Here is a 16,981-nt window from a genome sequence, read left to right as displayed (position 1 = left end):
GCATGCCTGTAAACTAGCTATCTCGTTTAGATATGAAGCTAAGTGCATGACCACTATAAATACATATTTTAACGCGCGCGAGAAATATGTGGTTGCAATGAAGCTATGGTTGTGTCATTTAGATCCAAAAAGTAGTTTCTCTGCAAACATCAAGTTTCATAGCGAGTATTCGGCAAAACTTGATAAAATAAACTTAACTCAGCCGTGACACAGTCCCTTTAATATAAGTTGGTACGAACTTTATACGTCAGTAAATTTATCGCTAGTACGTAACCATCCAAACTAAATTAAGCAATTGCTGTACAAGATTGCTCTCCAAAACATTGTAGTTTGTGTCATTTAAATAAAAGCTATTGAGAGGCTTGGGTAGCAGCTCCCGCAAGATCTTACATGAATGGCTCGCTACCCTGGGAGAGAACAATAGTACTACATTCTATCAACCTTTGTATCACTGGGAGTTTTTGTTAGTGGTGTGTGTGAGTGCAATAATTGAATGATCCATGTGTAAAGTCCTCGATTCCTCCCCTCTTCTTAAACACCATGCAACTAATCCAAAACGTAGAGAAGCTTATCGAGCCTTTTGACTCTATCTTGCAGCTGTGTTGTTTTAGATTCTCTTGCACGTTTCTTCCACTTTCTTGCTTTCCTTTTTATCTTTATCATCTTGCTTACAGTATCAAAATTGACAACACCTCTTTTTCTTTGGAGACTGTTTGATGCGCTTGTTCGCATTTCTTCAGAAAGTTCAGACATGGTATGGGAAACGTTTTCAGAGAAATTACCTTTTTTCAGCCATTCGCTAACCTCGTCAAAGTCGATTATTTTCTCCTTTCGTTCCTCATTTCCATGGTGAGTTGTCTGAAAGGTTGGTTGTGCAGTAGCGGTTTCTTCTGATTCACCATATAACTGCGACTTCTCAGGTTTGCAGGTTTTTTCCTCTGTATATACCGTTCCCACGCCTTGAGTGTCAAAGAGGCTAGGATCGTGGGCTGAAAAAGTGGGTAAATTACTTGATGTGATGCTGAAATGTCTGACATGTACGTCGCTGCCAAAGTGTACCATACGGACATTGTCTTTGTCCAAGGAAGGTTCGGCATCTTTGAAAACTGTTGAGGTGCCCTGATCGGTAAACGACTCGGAATGGAATGAACTCCATGATATTGATGGCAGGGCTTTCCTTTCTGTTAAAAGCAAACCACCAATCTTGCTGCTCTCGTCGCATGAACTCCGTGAAGTTGATGGCATCACATGGCCATGTAGACTTTCTCTTCTGTCTGGTGAAAGCGAACTTCTGAATTGTTCGGAACGCTCGTTTGGCCAATTTGTTTCAGTTTCGTTCATCCCCATATCGACTTTTACTGAAAATTCTAATTCTTCAGTTTCTTCGTCAGGACTTGGCTGTGTTGACGAACCTGACGTTTTTCTTCGCATGTTTTCTATGGATGTTTCGTTTTCCCCGTTTACAGAAGAGTCTTCCTGTCGTTGTTTCGTTATGCCAACGAATTTTAGGAACTTGGAAAGCAACAAATTGGCCACTTCCATGTCTTCACTGTCTTGGTCTGAACTGATTGAATCCGAGTGGGCTTCGTTTAAGATCGCCACAAACATGTTTATGAGAATTATCATTGTAATAAAGAGGAAACTGAAGGCATAAAGCCTGGCAAATATGAAGTGCACGTTCTCCAGCTCATAGCGTGGTATGAAAGCTCCAAGACACATGAGAAATTGCGAGGCAGTAATTCGATAGAATGAAGAAAACATGAAAACATTTTTGCCAAACAGGAGAAAACCTGCATGTCCGTATGCGATGAAGATGATGGTGAATACGATTGCATAACTCATTGTTGGTTTTAGCGACTTTCTGACCGCCAGGAACAGCACAATGATATGGTTGTTGAATTTGAGCAGCCTCAGAAGTCGCAGCGTGGCAATGATCAGTGTACAACAGATAATGTGGTTCTCGATCTCGAACCAGAGCAATGCGTCATGAAAGCTGACGGCGACGAATGGATTTTCCTCGAGTTTCTGCAGAACTTGTAATGTCCTTCTCTCTCTTTCAATGGAAATGGCCACTACCAGGAATGCGCTTATAATCTGGAGCATTTCAAACCAGTTCCATATTGATTTGAAGTATGCACATTTCAGACGGCCAACCCTAATGCACTCGGTCACTAAGTAATAACCAAGAACGAAGGCAAATAACAGTGCGATGACCAAGTATGCCTCAGTAGACGCTGAATCTGATTTGGCCATTGGAATCACCTGGATCTTCAAAGACGTTCCCAAAAAGCCAGACGGAGGCATCTCAAAAAATAACGTTGCATCTACAAGTAGGTTAGTGGCTGCATTGAACATGGAAAGCTCGACCAAGACAGCTCTAGTTTGACGATCTGTCCAGCTATTATTGGCCAGATCTTTCAAAATTCGACGCCCCGTGGAATCATCGTATCCAAGATTAGCTACGTAACCACCACCACTGTAAAAAGAATGTACGCCTTTGGTTTTATGGCTATCTATATCATCTGCAGTCCTGTATTTCCAGTTTTCGGGACACACAATACTCGACCATTTGAGGGAAGTCGTATTCGACAATGCTCTCCACCCAAATTTGTCCTCTTTTTCTTCACTGTAAAAGTCGTAACAAGATGATATGGAATTCTTAAAAAGTTCGGGCACATCACAAGAATCTGCGCAAAAGTAAAAAATAAAAAGCAACAATAGTCAATGACGCTAAGCATCAATCTTGTTAGCTGGATAGCTGGTTCGACAACAAAGGTGAAGCATATTTATCTGACGAAGGGTGGTACTCCGTTATCTGTTGGACCGAGGGATTCAACAAGGGTACACAGTTCTCTGTAGACTTGCCACAAGTCGACCTCACGAGTTTTTTTTTTTTTTTTTTTTCACAGTAAAAATAAGCGAGCGAAGCGAGCCTTTTAGATCGCGAATCGGCCGTGCGAGCGACGAAGTCGCGAGATCGAGATCGTCCAGGCGCGCCATAATAAACAAGACGAAGGACTTTATTGAGATCTAAGTTATCTGGTGCATTGCTAGTTAATGCCTTGCCAACGTAAGTATAACAGTATTACCATCGCCTAAAATAGAAGAATTTGGTGCAGCATCTAAATTTAATCTGAAACAAGATGTCTTAACTAAGTCAGCAGAAGAAAACAAACATTTTTTTATCAAGCAAGGTAAGAGGTTGAGAACATCAACGATCCCAGCACTTGAAAGCTTCAATTTCCACAGCATGAAAGAAAATACTGGTAATGCCAAATTCTACGATCTCATATGACCAAGTATAAAAACAGGCTAATAGTAAATCAGCAAGACACATGACCACATTCCGTTGATGTGGTGACGTTCCAGTGTGGAAGTGCGAAGCAATAGGCCATTTCCGGCCCTTTACCTCTGTTTCAAAACGGGTCTACGTGCGAAACCATTCAAATGAAAATGAGTTTGATTTGCATGAAAATTGACTTGTAGGTGAAACCCATTTTCATATGAATGGTTTCGCACTTAAACTCGGTTTGAAACAGAGGGAGAGGGTAACTCGGAAATGGCCTATTGTAAAGTGTTTTTAGTACCTTTTAAAACCCTCAGTTGTCTCAAACGCGGCATGCCGACTAAAATGGATCGCTTGTTTCCAATGTACTCGGTCTTTGTTTCTTTTTGCCCATTGTACCATTCGCCAGCATAGACAGCTGGAACAAAAACGTCGTCAAGCCACTTCCAGAGCTGGACAGTGTTCCTAATCTGCAAAAGTTTGTGGTCAAAGAGGTAAGTTATCGTTTCATAAAAAAGTGATAGTCTAATATACAAAATGTAGGACAAAACCCAACATTTTCTTTGTAAATTATGACTGATTCATACAGGACCATATCGAGCGTACATACATTGTCTCTAAATTTTTTCACGCACGTAAACACACGTAAAAAATTACGCGTCAGTGGAAATCCGCCTTTATGGAAAAATCGTCTCTTGTTTAAAGGAGAAGTTCGCTCCAGAATGGCCATTTATTTTCTTTACACCACTAAAAAGTTTACACAAAGATATGTTATTCACCAAAATTTCAGCCTCCAACGTTCGCTATAACCCTACGAAATCTTTCCCAAAACTCGACAACTGAACGCCGCCATCTTGGAGCTGGTAATGTATGCGTGACGTCAAAGAGCTCAGCCTGAAGTTTGGCGGAAAAAAATTTAATAGTCGAAACGCCTTGTTTTTTGTAGTTCTTGGAGCTCTGTTTGAGCAGAATGGAGCTGCACAAACAGGCATTTTGACAAACAAAAGACACTACGAAGAAAGAAGGAGTTTCGAGTATTTACATTTTCCCGCCAAACTTCAGGCTGAGCTCTTTGACGTCACGCATACATTACCAGCTCCAAGATGGCGGCGTTCAGTTGTCGAGTTTTGGGAAAGATTTCGTAGGGTAAATGCGCACGTTGGAAGCTGAAATTTTGGTGAATAACATATCTTTGTATAAACTTTTTATTGGCGTAAAGAAAATAAATGGCCATTCTGGAGTGAACTTCTCCTTTAAGTAAGCTAATATGGCCGCTGTTCATGTGAGTGAAAACGCTCTATAAATAAGCGCTGAAGTTTGACGGGTATTTAGTAAATGTTGATTGTATAGCTTGTTGGTAGTCATGAAAATTAAAAACGCCAAGTCGAGAAGCGGTAGCATTGTTAGTCTTCAGAACACACTAGGTTGTGATATCAACTATCCAATGCTCAGTATCTCAATGATGTTCCTATTCGGCCCTCCTGCTCAGTCAATAAGCTACCTTAAAAGAACTTAAAGAAATATACAAGGTAGCAGTGGCATATCTAAGGGAGGTGCCCGGGCCCCCACCTTATTTTCAGGCCAATCCAAGGCCTGTAGGCTGAAAAAATTATTTTCGAGAGCGGGCCCTCTCTAACTCTTGGAGTCTAGATGATCATGCCCCCCCCCCCCCCCCTCTCCCCCCTCACTTACCTTAGGGTCTGGATCCGCCACTGGGTAGTACTTATCCTTTGAGCTTAGTCACCTTGCTTGCTTAGGAGGCTACAATAAGCTTCTCTTTTAACTAATGCATCGATTTATAAGCTTTTATTATTTGAGAGATCTAACAACCATAACACTTTGTTAAGACACTCAGTAAAATGCCTGTCCTACTACCTTTATACTGCTTTCTCACCTTATCGATTTTAGTAAAATCATTTCTAGTGGTTGTAGCTATGTGATACCGGTCGTCACTCTTATCCCCATAGCAGACAATAATGAGAAGAACTAGGAAGAAGCACGAAAATATCATGTCTCTTACGAAGATGTTCGTTTTCCTTTCAGTAACTCTGCATTTTCTTTGCTGATCGATATCAACCTCAGCCATGTTAAACATTGTCTCAGAGTTATTAGTGTGCGCTGTTTCAGTGCCGTCCACGTGGTCGTCGACTTGGTTTCTCTTACGTGTACATCCCAGGGACAGAATCACAGAAAGCACAATGATTTTGATGGGCTGAGAAACAAATACATCCCCAGTCGTACTCAAGAAGATAGACGAGAGCCATCTTGCCGACTTTTCTCCTCCCCACTGCAGAGAAAATAAAATTGTGAAAACCGAAGCCAGCAATGAACCAACCACGCAAAGAAACCAAGCGACATAGACGAAAAAGCGAGGAAGCTTGAACCGTTTGCTGCCGTCACTGTCATATTGACCGTCCTCGTCAATGGCAATTCCTGGGCGTTGACTCTTACGAAATAAGAATACAATGAAAAAGGTAGGTGGGAAGGCGATTAATGCAGTGGTAATAGATACCGATAGTTCACGGGTTGTCATTTCAAAAGGCCCAAAATGGATAGGCCGCGTTTCATCAAGATCTTCGCTGTAGAACAAAGCAGATACGAGCATTCCCCAAAGCAGAAAGAAACAACAGCAAGTTAGACGCTGTACACGAGTAAACGGATCCCTCGGCTCTTTTGTGGCCACTGAGAACCACATATGATCGTTTGCAAGCCCGTATGATCGCGCGTTAGTGAAACTGGTTTTAAAGTTATTGGACCTCTTGACGTTTGATGTGTAAAGCTCCAATGTCGTGCTTCCATCTTCTAGTTCTAAGCCCAGCCAACGATAACAAGGGAACTTCCAGCTGGAATTTGCCTGAATGTCTGTGATAGAAATCTCGTTGAGAAACCACGATGGGTCTTCACCGGAATTATCATGACCAACTTGAATCTTAACTAGAGGCCCAATTGGCTGATCAACAGAAAAAAGGAAGTTGTCAGTATTTCCTCGACTGAATGGTTTCCTGCTCTCGTCATGGTTACATGACAGCTCGATGACGCCACTGGAAGTCTCGGTCCCGTAAAGAATCATGCACACTTTGGCAGAAGTACCAGAGTTTCGCCAAGCTCCCGTAGTAATAGAAGCTTTGTACTGGTAGACAGAGCTCTCTGACGATGGTAAAGGCATAATGTGATTTACCTGAAGCACAAAAAAAATAGTCATGAAAGATCCAGAGTATGAGAGAACGAGAATGTCCATACTAAAGAGGTCCTAGAGGAAGGCAAACCCCATCTGTCTGAGCTTGAAAATCACCATGCACCTTTGGAGAAAAAGCCGCATCGATGCAGCATATGATACTGTATTTCACGCATATTTATCAACAACTTTTTACTGTTCTTACCTTGTCAAGATCTCTCTTGTCGACCCTCCGTGCAAAGATTACCGCCATTAAATAAAGAAGAAACACAAGCAAGACCGTCACAAGAACGATGACATCGTCTGGGTTATCGATTGTTTGGACTCCCACTTGTACTTGGTCAAAGTCTATTGTGTTTGGTGTCACCAGAAAATAACCACCAAAAGATGTTAGGTGATCACAAAGACACTGTAAAGAGGACGAGGTGGAATTGGTACCAGCCTGAGAAGAAGAAGGGCGAAACATTACTCAATTTTCGTAGATGGAGCATTAAACAATTAAGCTCTAATTCTCAATTCTCATCATGATTATCCTATTTCCCTTTTCTATTTCGAGACAAAGAAACAAATATATGAACTAAGTAGGTTCAAGTTTATCCAAATTAGGAGGGCTCCCTATGACTGCACCATTACAGGTTTCGAACTAATATTCCTTTTTCAACAATTAAGCCTGTTGACAATAATGTACTTTTTTAAAATTGGCCAGTATTGTTATTGTTTGCGAAAATTGTTTTTGGTCAGTAAAAGCCGAGACATTTTGTTTCCTTTTCTAGTAAAGGAAACAAAATGTCTCGGCTTTTACTGACCAAAAGCAATTTTCACAAACCATAACAATACCGGTCAAATGAAAAATTACACTTGCTTTCCCTTCTTCTGCAGGAAACATGTTCCTTGACCATGATGAGACGGTCAGCTCAACTTACCTAACTTGGACAGGAAAATTAGAATTTCCATTATAAATTATATTGCCTTCGTTTTCTTCAGCTTAAATTTTTTCCCTGACTTTATACTTGCCAACTTTAATTAACAATTCACCACCCCAAAATTATCTGAACACTTATCGTTCTTTTTAATTGCACGTACTTTACATCCATCGCTCATCCACTGTTCTTTAGTCTCAGACCAGTAAAGACATCCTGCTGAGTCTACCTCCATGGTGAAATTCACGGACGTTTCTGGGTCATATGCAGGTGTTTTAGCTGTCACATTTAGCACCGGTTGTGGTGTTGGGGGATCCTTGAACTTCACACACAGTTCTTCATCAGGATTATTTAACTGAGAAACAGATCTCGACATCCGTTTCTTAGGAACCTTTCGTTGTAAATCTTTGTCAGGATCATCAATTTTCGAGGCAGATCTTCGTTCTCTACCTGAGGACTTTTGAAGCAGCCCAATGAAATATTTTCCTTGCCGTTCAGCCTCAAACCATACATCAGTGCTTACATTGCAACTAAGTTCTTCGTTTTGGCAAGTGCCTACATCAAGAGTGGTAAAGTAATCATAATCGTCTTTTGTTGGCCTGGCACCGTACTTTACATAAACTTCAAATGGAGCAGGCCTTTCTAGTTTGAATGAGAGCTCGACTAAGCTATTTCCACGGTTTTCAGTAAACACTCGATACAACATGACATCAGGGACTGTGTACTCCTCAGCTGGTAGTGTTTTGTTTTCAGTACTTTTTAATGGAACTGTCAACGAGATGGGCGAATGCAGGTTTGAGATATTGATCTCGTTTCCGTTTTCATCTTTGAGGGTCAGGCTAATCACCTTTGAACTGATTTCATCAAAGTTCTCACCACCGATAGAGTGTGGGTTGACGTTGTAGCTGATCATCTGCAAAAGAAAGAACACAGTAGACCGAAACGTTAGGATGACGTGCGAGCGATGTTACTGACCCGCCGTTTCCATGCTTCTCATCATCACTTGCAGTCGTTCGACCTGCACCACTTGGTTATACCTAACCATCAGGCTACCGCACCTCTCACAAAAGAAATGTCGACGTTGTCCCTGTATCCGGCGTTTGAATAAAAGAGAACGTCAGAGAGAATACTTTATATAAGAGTTTGCTTTCGTTTCCTTTTGGTAGATTAAAGTTTGACTTCAGGGATATTTATGTAGCCAAAGAGTGACATTTATTCTGGGCAGGAAGCGGATAATCCACGAGTGACACGTATTGTCGCTCAAAACAGTTTCCTGCATTTTTCAGCACCTCGACTTTGACGCAACAATTATGGCATCAAACAGATGACCAATCACTGGTGAACAAGATATGATTATTTTCTTGACATGACAAGTTACCATAGCAACGGTGCAACTCGTTACAAACCACCCTTGATTTTTAGCTTTATGTGCCTATAATTCAAAAATAAGTCCGCTGGTCGATCCCCCATTTACTACTATTGAATTGTAATTGACAGGATAAGATGCAACTTTCGGCAAACTTAATAAAAATGCACATGGAGTTTAAGGTGGCAGGTGGCTCTGAATCCCGTCTGCAGAATTGTTTTAAACTTTGCTTAAAGTTTCATCTTGTCTTCCTGATCAAACTTTTATCATAAAGGGATAGGAGTCACCGAGCTCGTTTTTGAGTTATAGGCAGTTAAAGCTAAAATTAAGGGAGTACTTAGAAGGTTTTTCTATTGTTATGATAACCTATTGTGTCATAAAAATGATAACAACGTGTTCACCAAACATTGACTAATTCTGTGAGTGTAAAGGGTGGTTATAATGACCCATTAAAAACTTAGTATTGGATTCGGCTGGAAACTGTCGTCAGCAACCTTAAATTCTTATTGCTTGAGATAATTGTAACCACCGATAATATCCCTTTAGTAAATCTTTCTTCAAACAATTTAATTAATCTACTATGTAACTGATTATGGAAATTAAGTTCACGTATTACCTGAACATGCACATTAGAAGCTTTACCAAATACTCTTTCCGTCATATCGTCGCTAATCTCAGGGAAAATGAAGCTAGCACCTTCGTCTGTTACTTGCAGGCTATCCATTTCATGTACTTCGTGCTTTCCCAGGATTAAGGAGTGATGTTTCGTTTTCATTGAACTGTATTCCTCTCCCGTCATTTTGGACTTCAGTGCAGCATCCGATATGACATCATTTAGATTAAGAGCATGACGCTGCAACTGTTTCATCTAAAAACAAAAAAAGGATATAAAAATGTTACAGAGGCATGGTTTATAACACGCGCATTGATTGAATGGTTGCGTCATCTGTGTGATGCGATTTCAGTACAGCAGCAGCCGGCCGCCAATTTAAGTTTCTATGAAGCAATCCGAAACTTAACTTAACTCTTGGAAATGGGAGTCATTAAATTATAGATGAAGCGGTGAAGTAGCATTGGTCTACAGTTAACTGTCCTTAAACGGACATCGTCGGGGCCGGCCTCAACTGTCCGTCTTAGAGAAGTGTCCGTCTTATAGGGAGTTTAGGTGCAGTAGAATGACTGAAAAAAGGCAAGGACGGGACCAACACCAGTTGTCCGTCTTAAAGAGGTGTCCATTAAGAGAGAGTTGACGTATTATAATGCACTTCCTTGTAGAATTTTTAACTAGAAGTGTCTTTTATTGACAACTGGGTACAGAAGGAAGCTATGTATTCACAAAGCAAGGCCCTTCCGACGCTCCAAATCTCCATCGCCTGCTTACTAAGTTATACAAACAACACCTTAAAAAACGAAACATCAAGAGCGTTTCCATTTACCATTAATCGCTCAGATTCGCTCTCGGTGACTCTTTGTGTTATGGCGTGCAGAATGTTTCCTGAGCTGTGCAGCAACACGTTCCACGCATGTCTTTCGAGGGAGTGGTCTTTTCCTCGTCCACTGTGAATTCTCTCTTTGATTATCCTTACCCAATCGTGCAGTACATGTAATGCAATCTCCTATAATTAAACGTACAGAAAAAAACCCGAGTACATATTATTTTAGAAATATTCGACTCGATTCCAAGGAGACTAAAGTCAGCCCCACGGCCCTCCAGGTGTGGGGGTTGGGCTTGCGGCTAACGACCTCATCCCGTAAAAATCCCTTGTTACGGAAACAGTAAGTCTGATTCAGTGGTAAAAGTATAATAACAGGCGTTGGGCTTCTCCCCCCTTCATAATACAATTCTGCGCATGTAGCATGGACCCCCCTTGCAAGATTAATCGATTACGCTAATTAATTTGTCCCATTTCGTGTGTTTTTTTTTTCAGATTTCTTTGTGATATGACAACGTTATTGCAACTAGGCGTATGTTTTTGAAGTGTTGTCAATCCATAATGGCTTAAAAATACTGCCACAACATTTAAGACAGAGCACGTAAATTATAGATACCCTTAATGATTAAAAACTTCAACTCAAAGTTAAAACAAAACCATTCAGTCAGAGAATTCAAGTATGTTGGCTAACAAAAAACAACATAAAAATCAAATATATGTAATTACCTTACTGCTGGGTGTCAGATCTTCTGGAATCGAGGTTGAAACGTATAAGACCGATGACAGAAGAAGAATGCTCTGCACGTCTTCTACATTTGATTTTGACATCTCCTGAATGATATGATCCTTCATCTGCAAGGTTAAACCCAGGGTATGGCTCACGTATTTGGCAATTTTTACAGTATAATGTTGGATAGTAAAATGGGGTTGGCCAAGCAAAACACGTAAAAATCATTATAGATTGCGTGGTATTTCGTTCTCTTTGTATCACCTTTTCATGCAATTAACTTCTTGTTTAAAACCTTCAGACTTGTGTAAAGTATTTTTACTTTCCTACCGTGTATGCGGTTAAAAACAACAAATAATCACGACAAATAAAGCGAGTACACATATCCTACATCTTTAGCCTGACGTTGTGTTATCCAGTCAAAGCCCATGTTTGCAGCCTGCGCCAAAACAAGCCCCAGCTGCCAAGCGTCGTACATGTTTCCTTGAATGAGATATTCATCGAACTGGCCTACAGTGTGTTCTAAATCCAAAAGACCTCCGTCAATGTCACTCAGCCATGATGGCTGGACAACCTGTTGAGAATGGAATATAAACTGTTTATATGCCACTGGTGTTCAGTTTGCTGCGTTCATGTTTATTGCATTTTAACATTTTGCCGACACTTTTCAGTTTCCGAAAAAGTAGTTATTTGGTGATATTAAAATTGGGAGCAGGGATGGCCCGGCAGTGGTGAGATCACTCGAACTCCTACTTATGTGGCCCAGGTTCGGTTCCTTGACCGGGCGTCATGTAGGTTGAGTTGTTGTTGGTTCTCGTCCTTGTCCCGAGAGTTTTTCTTCGGTTTCTCCGGTTCTTCTCCCTCAACAAAAACCAACACTTCTAAATTCCAATTCGATCTGGAATCACTGGGATCAGGAAGAGCCACTAAGTGTAAGATGTTACTGTGAAATTCCCATTTATTTATTTAAGTAACAAAGTGAATTGTTGTGCCTTAGATTAAAACACAAGGCAATGGCCTTTCTGAAACCTCCACCTCTCGATAAACATGCAGATGTCCAACGCTTTAGCCATTAGTCAAGACAATCTTCCACTAAAAAAATCTAACGTTAATAGCGATGATATTAACTGGTAGGAAATTCATCTATTTGTTATTCATAGATTTCAATAAAAGCTAAAAAGAAGGCATTCACCAAGTGTTGCTTACCCGAACTGTGAAATTGGTTTCAGTCCTTGCTGCTAGAGAGTTTATAATGACGACCTTAATTGCGACCTCACCACTATCAAACTGGGGAATCTCAACTTCACCAAACGGCATCACGCTATACCGTAGCATGTGTAAATGCCCGTCAGCCGTTCGTTGAAAAAACTCATATACAAAAGGCTCGTTGTCGTCGCTCCACCCTGTGCAGTTAACATAAAGTGAAATTCCAAACGCCTGTGTGTTCCGCCGCTGTACACCACTACAAATTCCGCCCGACGGCGTGGTGGCCGTTTTGAACTCGTATGCTGCCCAGCCACGCGTCCCATCTGGTTGTTGAACATCGACCGTCAGCCGATAAGACGAACCTGCTGCCAGTTTGTCTTCTTTGAAAACAATATTCTTGGAGTTTGGCTTGGTAGAGATCAGAGATTTCAGTGTTTCGTTCAGATGCCAAACCGTAACAGAACCGTTGCTTTCCACTCCCTTTGTGTACAATTTCCAGCTGAATGTGTCGTATTTGGGACGACAAACGGCACAGCCGACTTTTAAAGAGAACCTGTGGCTGGGTATCACCATCTGTTCGCAGTTTTTGATACACCTGCAAAATATATATGAAATGCACTCATTATAACTGTTAGAATATTGGTCAGCGAAGAGTAATATAATGTACAAGACGGCAGAAATACCTTAGATCAGCTGAAACATATTAAAAAGGTTTTGATATTCGTCAGTCAGGTAGGGATTCATTTTGATATTGTGTCATTTGGAAATGTTTATGTTTCCTTGATAGGAAAGGCTTGTGGACAATGTTATATCTTTTGGGAATAATGCCCATGCATGGTATTTTTAGTGTTTTTAGACGCCCAGGTTGCTTATCTAACCAACGCTAAACTCCATTTTCCCGAGTATGAAGAGCAGGAGTATTTCTACTTTTCCTCGATCGGATGCCTAGTCTATCACATACAAGGTAGGCCCAGCATGTTTTGTAACCTCGTCCAGGGTCTTCTACGTTTTCAAAATGGCGGATCGAGGTTGGCATTTTTGTAATGTGCCCTGGCAATTCGCCGGTGCTAGGCGACGTGAGGGTGGATGATTTTGCCAAGAATACAGCACATGTACGTTAGCCAGCGCTTGAACTAGGACCTTTCGATCCGGAGTCCAACGCGTTAACAACGCGTTGGATTACACATACAGCAAACTGTAACGTACAAAATATTGTAAACATTGCAATACTCAATAAAGCACAACGGGGTCTTGGACAGGCGTTTTGGCCAATTCCGTGACGGAATCTTCTATCCCATTTACATTAAGTGCAAATGACCCATTGCCATAAAATAATCGAAATTGAATGATTTTTCAGCACCTGATAGCGACACGTATAACATCCTGATCTACTGCATACAGAGTCCGAAGAAACTCAGAATGCCGCTGATCTTTTGTCGCGACGAGCCTGATGTAGTAAATGTGATTATCCCTGGGTTGGACGGAAGCAGCCATTTCACTTTTAATAGACATTCTTCTCCTACTACAGTGGGATGCATTCTTTTTAGCTGCTTCTGACGGAACCACCACTCTTTTGTCACCACTGTAAAAGTGCGGAAGCAATTTTCCTCCGTTGAAGCAAGACCACGAGAAAGACATTCCAAAATACTCGTTATTACCAACGCCTGGGTCAAAGGAGTGTGATGCATTAAGAATCATTTGCCCCTTGGAAGATATAAGCGTTTCGGATCCGCCGTTTATTAAGACAACCAGACTGGGTTCCTCTACTTTAATGAAGCCAAAATCTCTTCTTACGGCAGTTACGTTCGGTAGCTTAACTTCGAATTCAATTAACTTTAGACCCGTTGTCAGCGATCCAGAAGGTGGACTCCATGTCAAGGCATCACGTTTCACAAGAGTTCGATTCTTGGAAATTGCATATGGCATTGTTGTCACATTCCTTATAAACCAAGCAAAGGAGGGCTGCGTCGTTAAGTCTTCACCCTCTATTGATGCCTGGAACATCCTCTCCTCGTCTCGTCTTACAATGTCTATGAATGGTTGTTTGTTCAAGTTCAGCATCTTTACTTCGGGCAACGACAAGATATCACTGTCTCTACCTGATTTATAATAAACCAAAAATGGGGGGATAAATTGATAAATTGACAACGATCTTTACTTTTTACTGTACTCACATTTGAAAGTAGCCAATCAGAAGCCTTCTTTTCTGGCCTGGGTTCCTACTTTATCAACTCACTGAGCTGACATTTCCGAAGTGTGGCTACCGTTATTTGGGTACCAAAATCGTCCCTTGTAAAATATGCTTCGGCGGCATATAAATCTGGTTTGGTCTCGCCATGGGTATTTTAGTTCCAATGCGTCTCTTCAAAATGATACGCATCGACGGTTAGCCCATACTCGCCTAATATGCCATCGGAGCGTACCAGAAAGGTATAAATTGGCCTTAATATTGTATTTTTTATAAGATATATCGAGAGAAAAAATAATTGAGAGTAGTTTTTCTTCAGAAAATCCACCGCAAAAAGAAATCAAACGAGGATTACTTTTTTCTGAATTCGAGTTTTTACAAGGACATATCTAAATTTTCATCGCTCCTATCTTTAAGAAAATAACGATTATATTTTGATAGGGATTATTTTGGACGTGAAGTACTTACCAAGACATTCTTGAAACCCTGGATGACCCTTGGCCACGTACAAACAGTAACACACACAAGAACTATTTTCCAGCTTTATGCAGTGGGCAAGATCAGACGAGCAGTCTGCTTGTCCTTCAGTTCTGGTGGCGCTGGAGGGTGTACCTTAAACACGAATGCAATATCAAATGTGGTCTGTATAACAATCAATAAACTTTATTTACCAGGTAATTCGCACACAAGTGCGTTTATTCCCCACAGAAGGTAAAGTAGTTACAGTTACAATTTTATTTGTCATTTTATTTGTTTTGTGGATTGGAACCATATCAGTAACATTCGCTATGGGAAATTTAACTGTCAATGCTTGGATTTCTTTCAAGCTTGATGTCAGATATTGTTGTGAAAGTTCTCTTCCCTGCCAATCAAAGCTACACGCACATGCGCATCGTAGCACTGCAAATTACCTGATGAGATTGCCCAACTGTCTCTGGCAGATGCCTACGAACTAAATACTTAAGTAATGCGTTTCCATCCTGGCCATCGGCAGCCAAAGACGCTCGTTTACAGTTTCAGTGTTCTAAACAATTGTTAACAAAAATGGACAACTATTTTTATGTTTTTTATGTTGTTTGGCTGATCAAAAATTAAAGTCCATGACAAGCCCTTTTAACTACAAACTTCCTGGTCTGGTGGATGATGCTGTTACGGTCATCAAAGACTGAATTTTAGGCGAAGAATTTATTGATAAAAGTAACGGTGTGTTTGCAGAAGGCTGCGATCCTGGAGAAATAAGTCGACACTGTCACAGGTGATATATCAATACATGGTAAAAAATGGTGAAAAGTGGAGATATGACTTATGATAACTTAAAGATAACTTCTAGATTTCAGAAAATATATAACCTTCTGGTGTTAATTGCTCTCTTAGTTCCTTACCCCCTGGTGGGGGATAGGGCCGGAGGTGTTAATTGCTACCCAGGTATTATTTGAAAACAAAACAAAAACAAAAAGCTAATCTTTTTATATAGGAAACTACCTGGTCCGGTGGATGATGTTATCACACTCATCAAAGATTTGATTTTTGGCGATGAATTTATCGATGAAAGTAACGGCGTGCTTGTAGGTGGCTGTGGTTCTGAAAACAAAAACGGTGACGTTATAACATATGGTAACTTATAGATAACTTCTAGATTTCATAATGTATAATACCCTTGTGGTATTGGGGCGTTGCTACTTAAACCACCAGTCCAAAAACTGAGAAAGAAACTGACTTTATACCTGCTTTGCTGCTAACTGTAGCCGATGGAGTCATCCGCAAGTTACTTGTGGAGAGCGGCGATGAAATCTTTAGAGACTCTAAGGAAATAGGGGAACGAACGTGATGGGAGTTCAGTATCTTCATGCAGTTATCAGATATTATTGTAAACAAAAAACAGTGCTATGTAAGCTTTCAGCATCTTTACATGAATTCCGCATAAAATATACTCAACTCACAAAGCAAGAGGGCTTAGTAGATGGAGGGTAAACTGCGGTATGTAGTAGTCTGTTAGAGATAAGCTGACTACTGACTACTTTTAAGAGGTTAAATATACAAACGATTGCCGTATACATGGGTGGCAAGTGCTGGCTTCATTAATAAAAACCGGGGTGGCCTCTCCATAAGCCTGATGGTTTCTTGGAGGTCTCCTCGTCTTACCATAATTATTCCTGTAATATTTCAATCTTAACGTGGATAATAGTTGACAACGACGACGACGACGATGTTGATGATGTTGGTCGATGTTAATGATGATGATTATAATGATCTATTGCCAACACAATATATATTTAGTGGCACTGTCGAAAACAGAAAACAGATAAGCAATCTGACACATTTCGTCGTTTCCGCCATTGTATCTCAGCTGGATAAATGAGCGGCACCGTTTTCTCTAAGTCAACCATTGAGGATAACGGCGTGCTATCCAACTATGTTATCAAGCAGATGGAATAAAAGGACTTTTGGTATGCTGTAAACTGTTGGTGCGGATAAGTGGATTAGTTCAAATTGGCGGGAAACGATTCTTAGTACAAGAATAAACTTCGGGTTTTGCTACCTGAACAATAAGAACCATCTCCAGTGAGCCCTTGACTACACTGACATGTTGATGACGATGATGCCTCTCCATGATAAAATGTCGAACACCAAGCCATTGAATGGCAACCGGCACACGAGTCAACTTCAGAGAGAAAGACAA

The 16,981-nt window shown here is 40.8% G+C and overlaps 1 protein-coding gene across 1 annotated transcript in view; it reads right to left on the bottom strand.

The window, feature by feature from the left end:
* Positions 1–507: 507 nt before the first annotated feature.
* Positions 508–16,981, bottom strand: part of LOC144637068 (polycystin family receptor for egg jelly-like) — a 29,017-nt gene continuing 12,543 nt past the window's right edge. The window contains exons 10-25 of the mRNA XM_078496232.1: positions 16,841–16,963; positions 16,026–16,103; positions 15,784–15,882; positions 15,427–15,528; positions 14,766–14,913; positions 13,474–14,208; positions 12,114–12,708; positions 11,299–11,481; positions 10,907–11,032; positions 10,184–10,363; positions 9,364–9,615; positions 7,545–8,294; positions 6,667–6,903; positions 5,181–6,464; positions 3,588–3,756; positions 508–2,687 (exon numbers count right to left, since the gene is read on the bottom strand). Coding sequence (XP_078352358.1) covers positions 547–2,687; positions 3,588–3,756; positions 5,181–6,464; positions 6,667–6,903; positions 7,545–8,294; positions 9,364–9,615; positions 10,184–10,363; positions 10,907–11,032; positions 11,299–11,481; positions 12,114–12,708; positions 13,474–14,208; positions 14,766–14,913; positions 15,427–15,528; positions 15,784–15,882; positions 16,026–16,103; positions 16,841–16,963 — 7,202 coding nt within the window. The 3' untranslated portion in view covers positions 508–546. The remainder of the gene's footprint in view (positions 2,688–3,587; positions 3,757–5,180; positions 6,465–6,666; positions 6,904–7,544; positions 8,295–9,363; positions 9,616–10,183; positions 10,364–10,906; positions 11,033–11,298; positions 11,482–12,113; positions 12,709–13,473; positions 14,209–14,765; positions 14,914–15,426; positions 15,529–15,783; positions 15,883–16,025; positions 16,104–16,840; positions 16,964–16,981) is intronic.

The sequence above is a fragment of the Oculina patagonica genome, chromosome 13, assembly GCF_052425735.1.
Source record: "Oculina patagonica isolate OP01 chromosome 13, crgOcupat, whole genome shotgun sequence".
Lineage (NCBI taxonomy): Eukaryota > Metazoa > Cnidaria > Anthozoa > Scleractinia > Oculinidae > Oculina > Oculina patagonica.
Note: the sequence above shows the minus strand (reverse complement) of the source record. Positions and strands in the feature narration are given on the sequence as shown.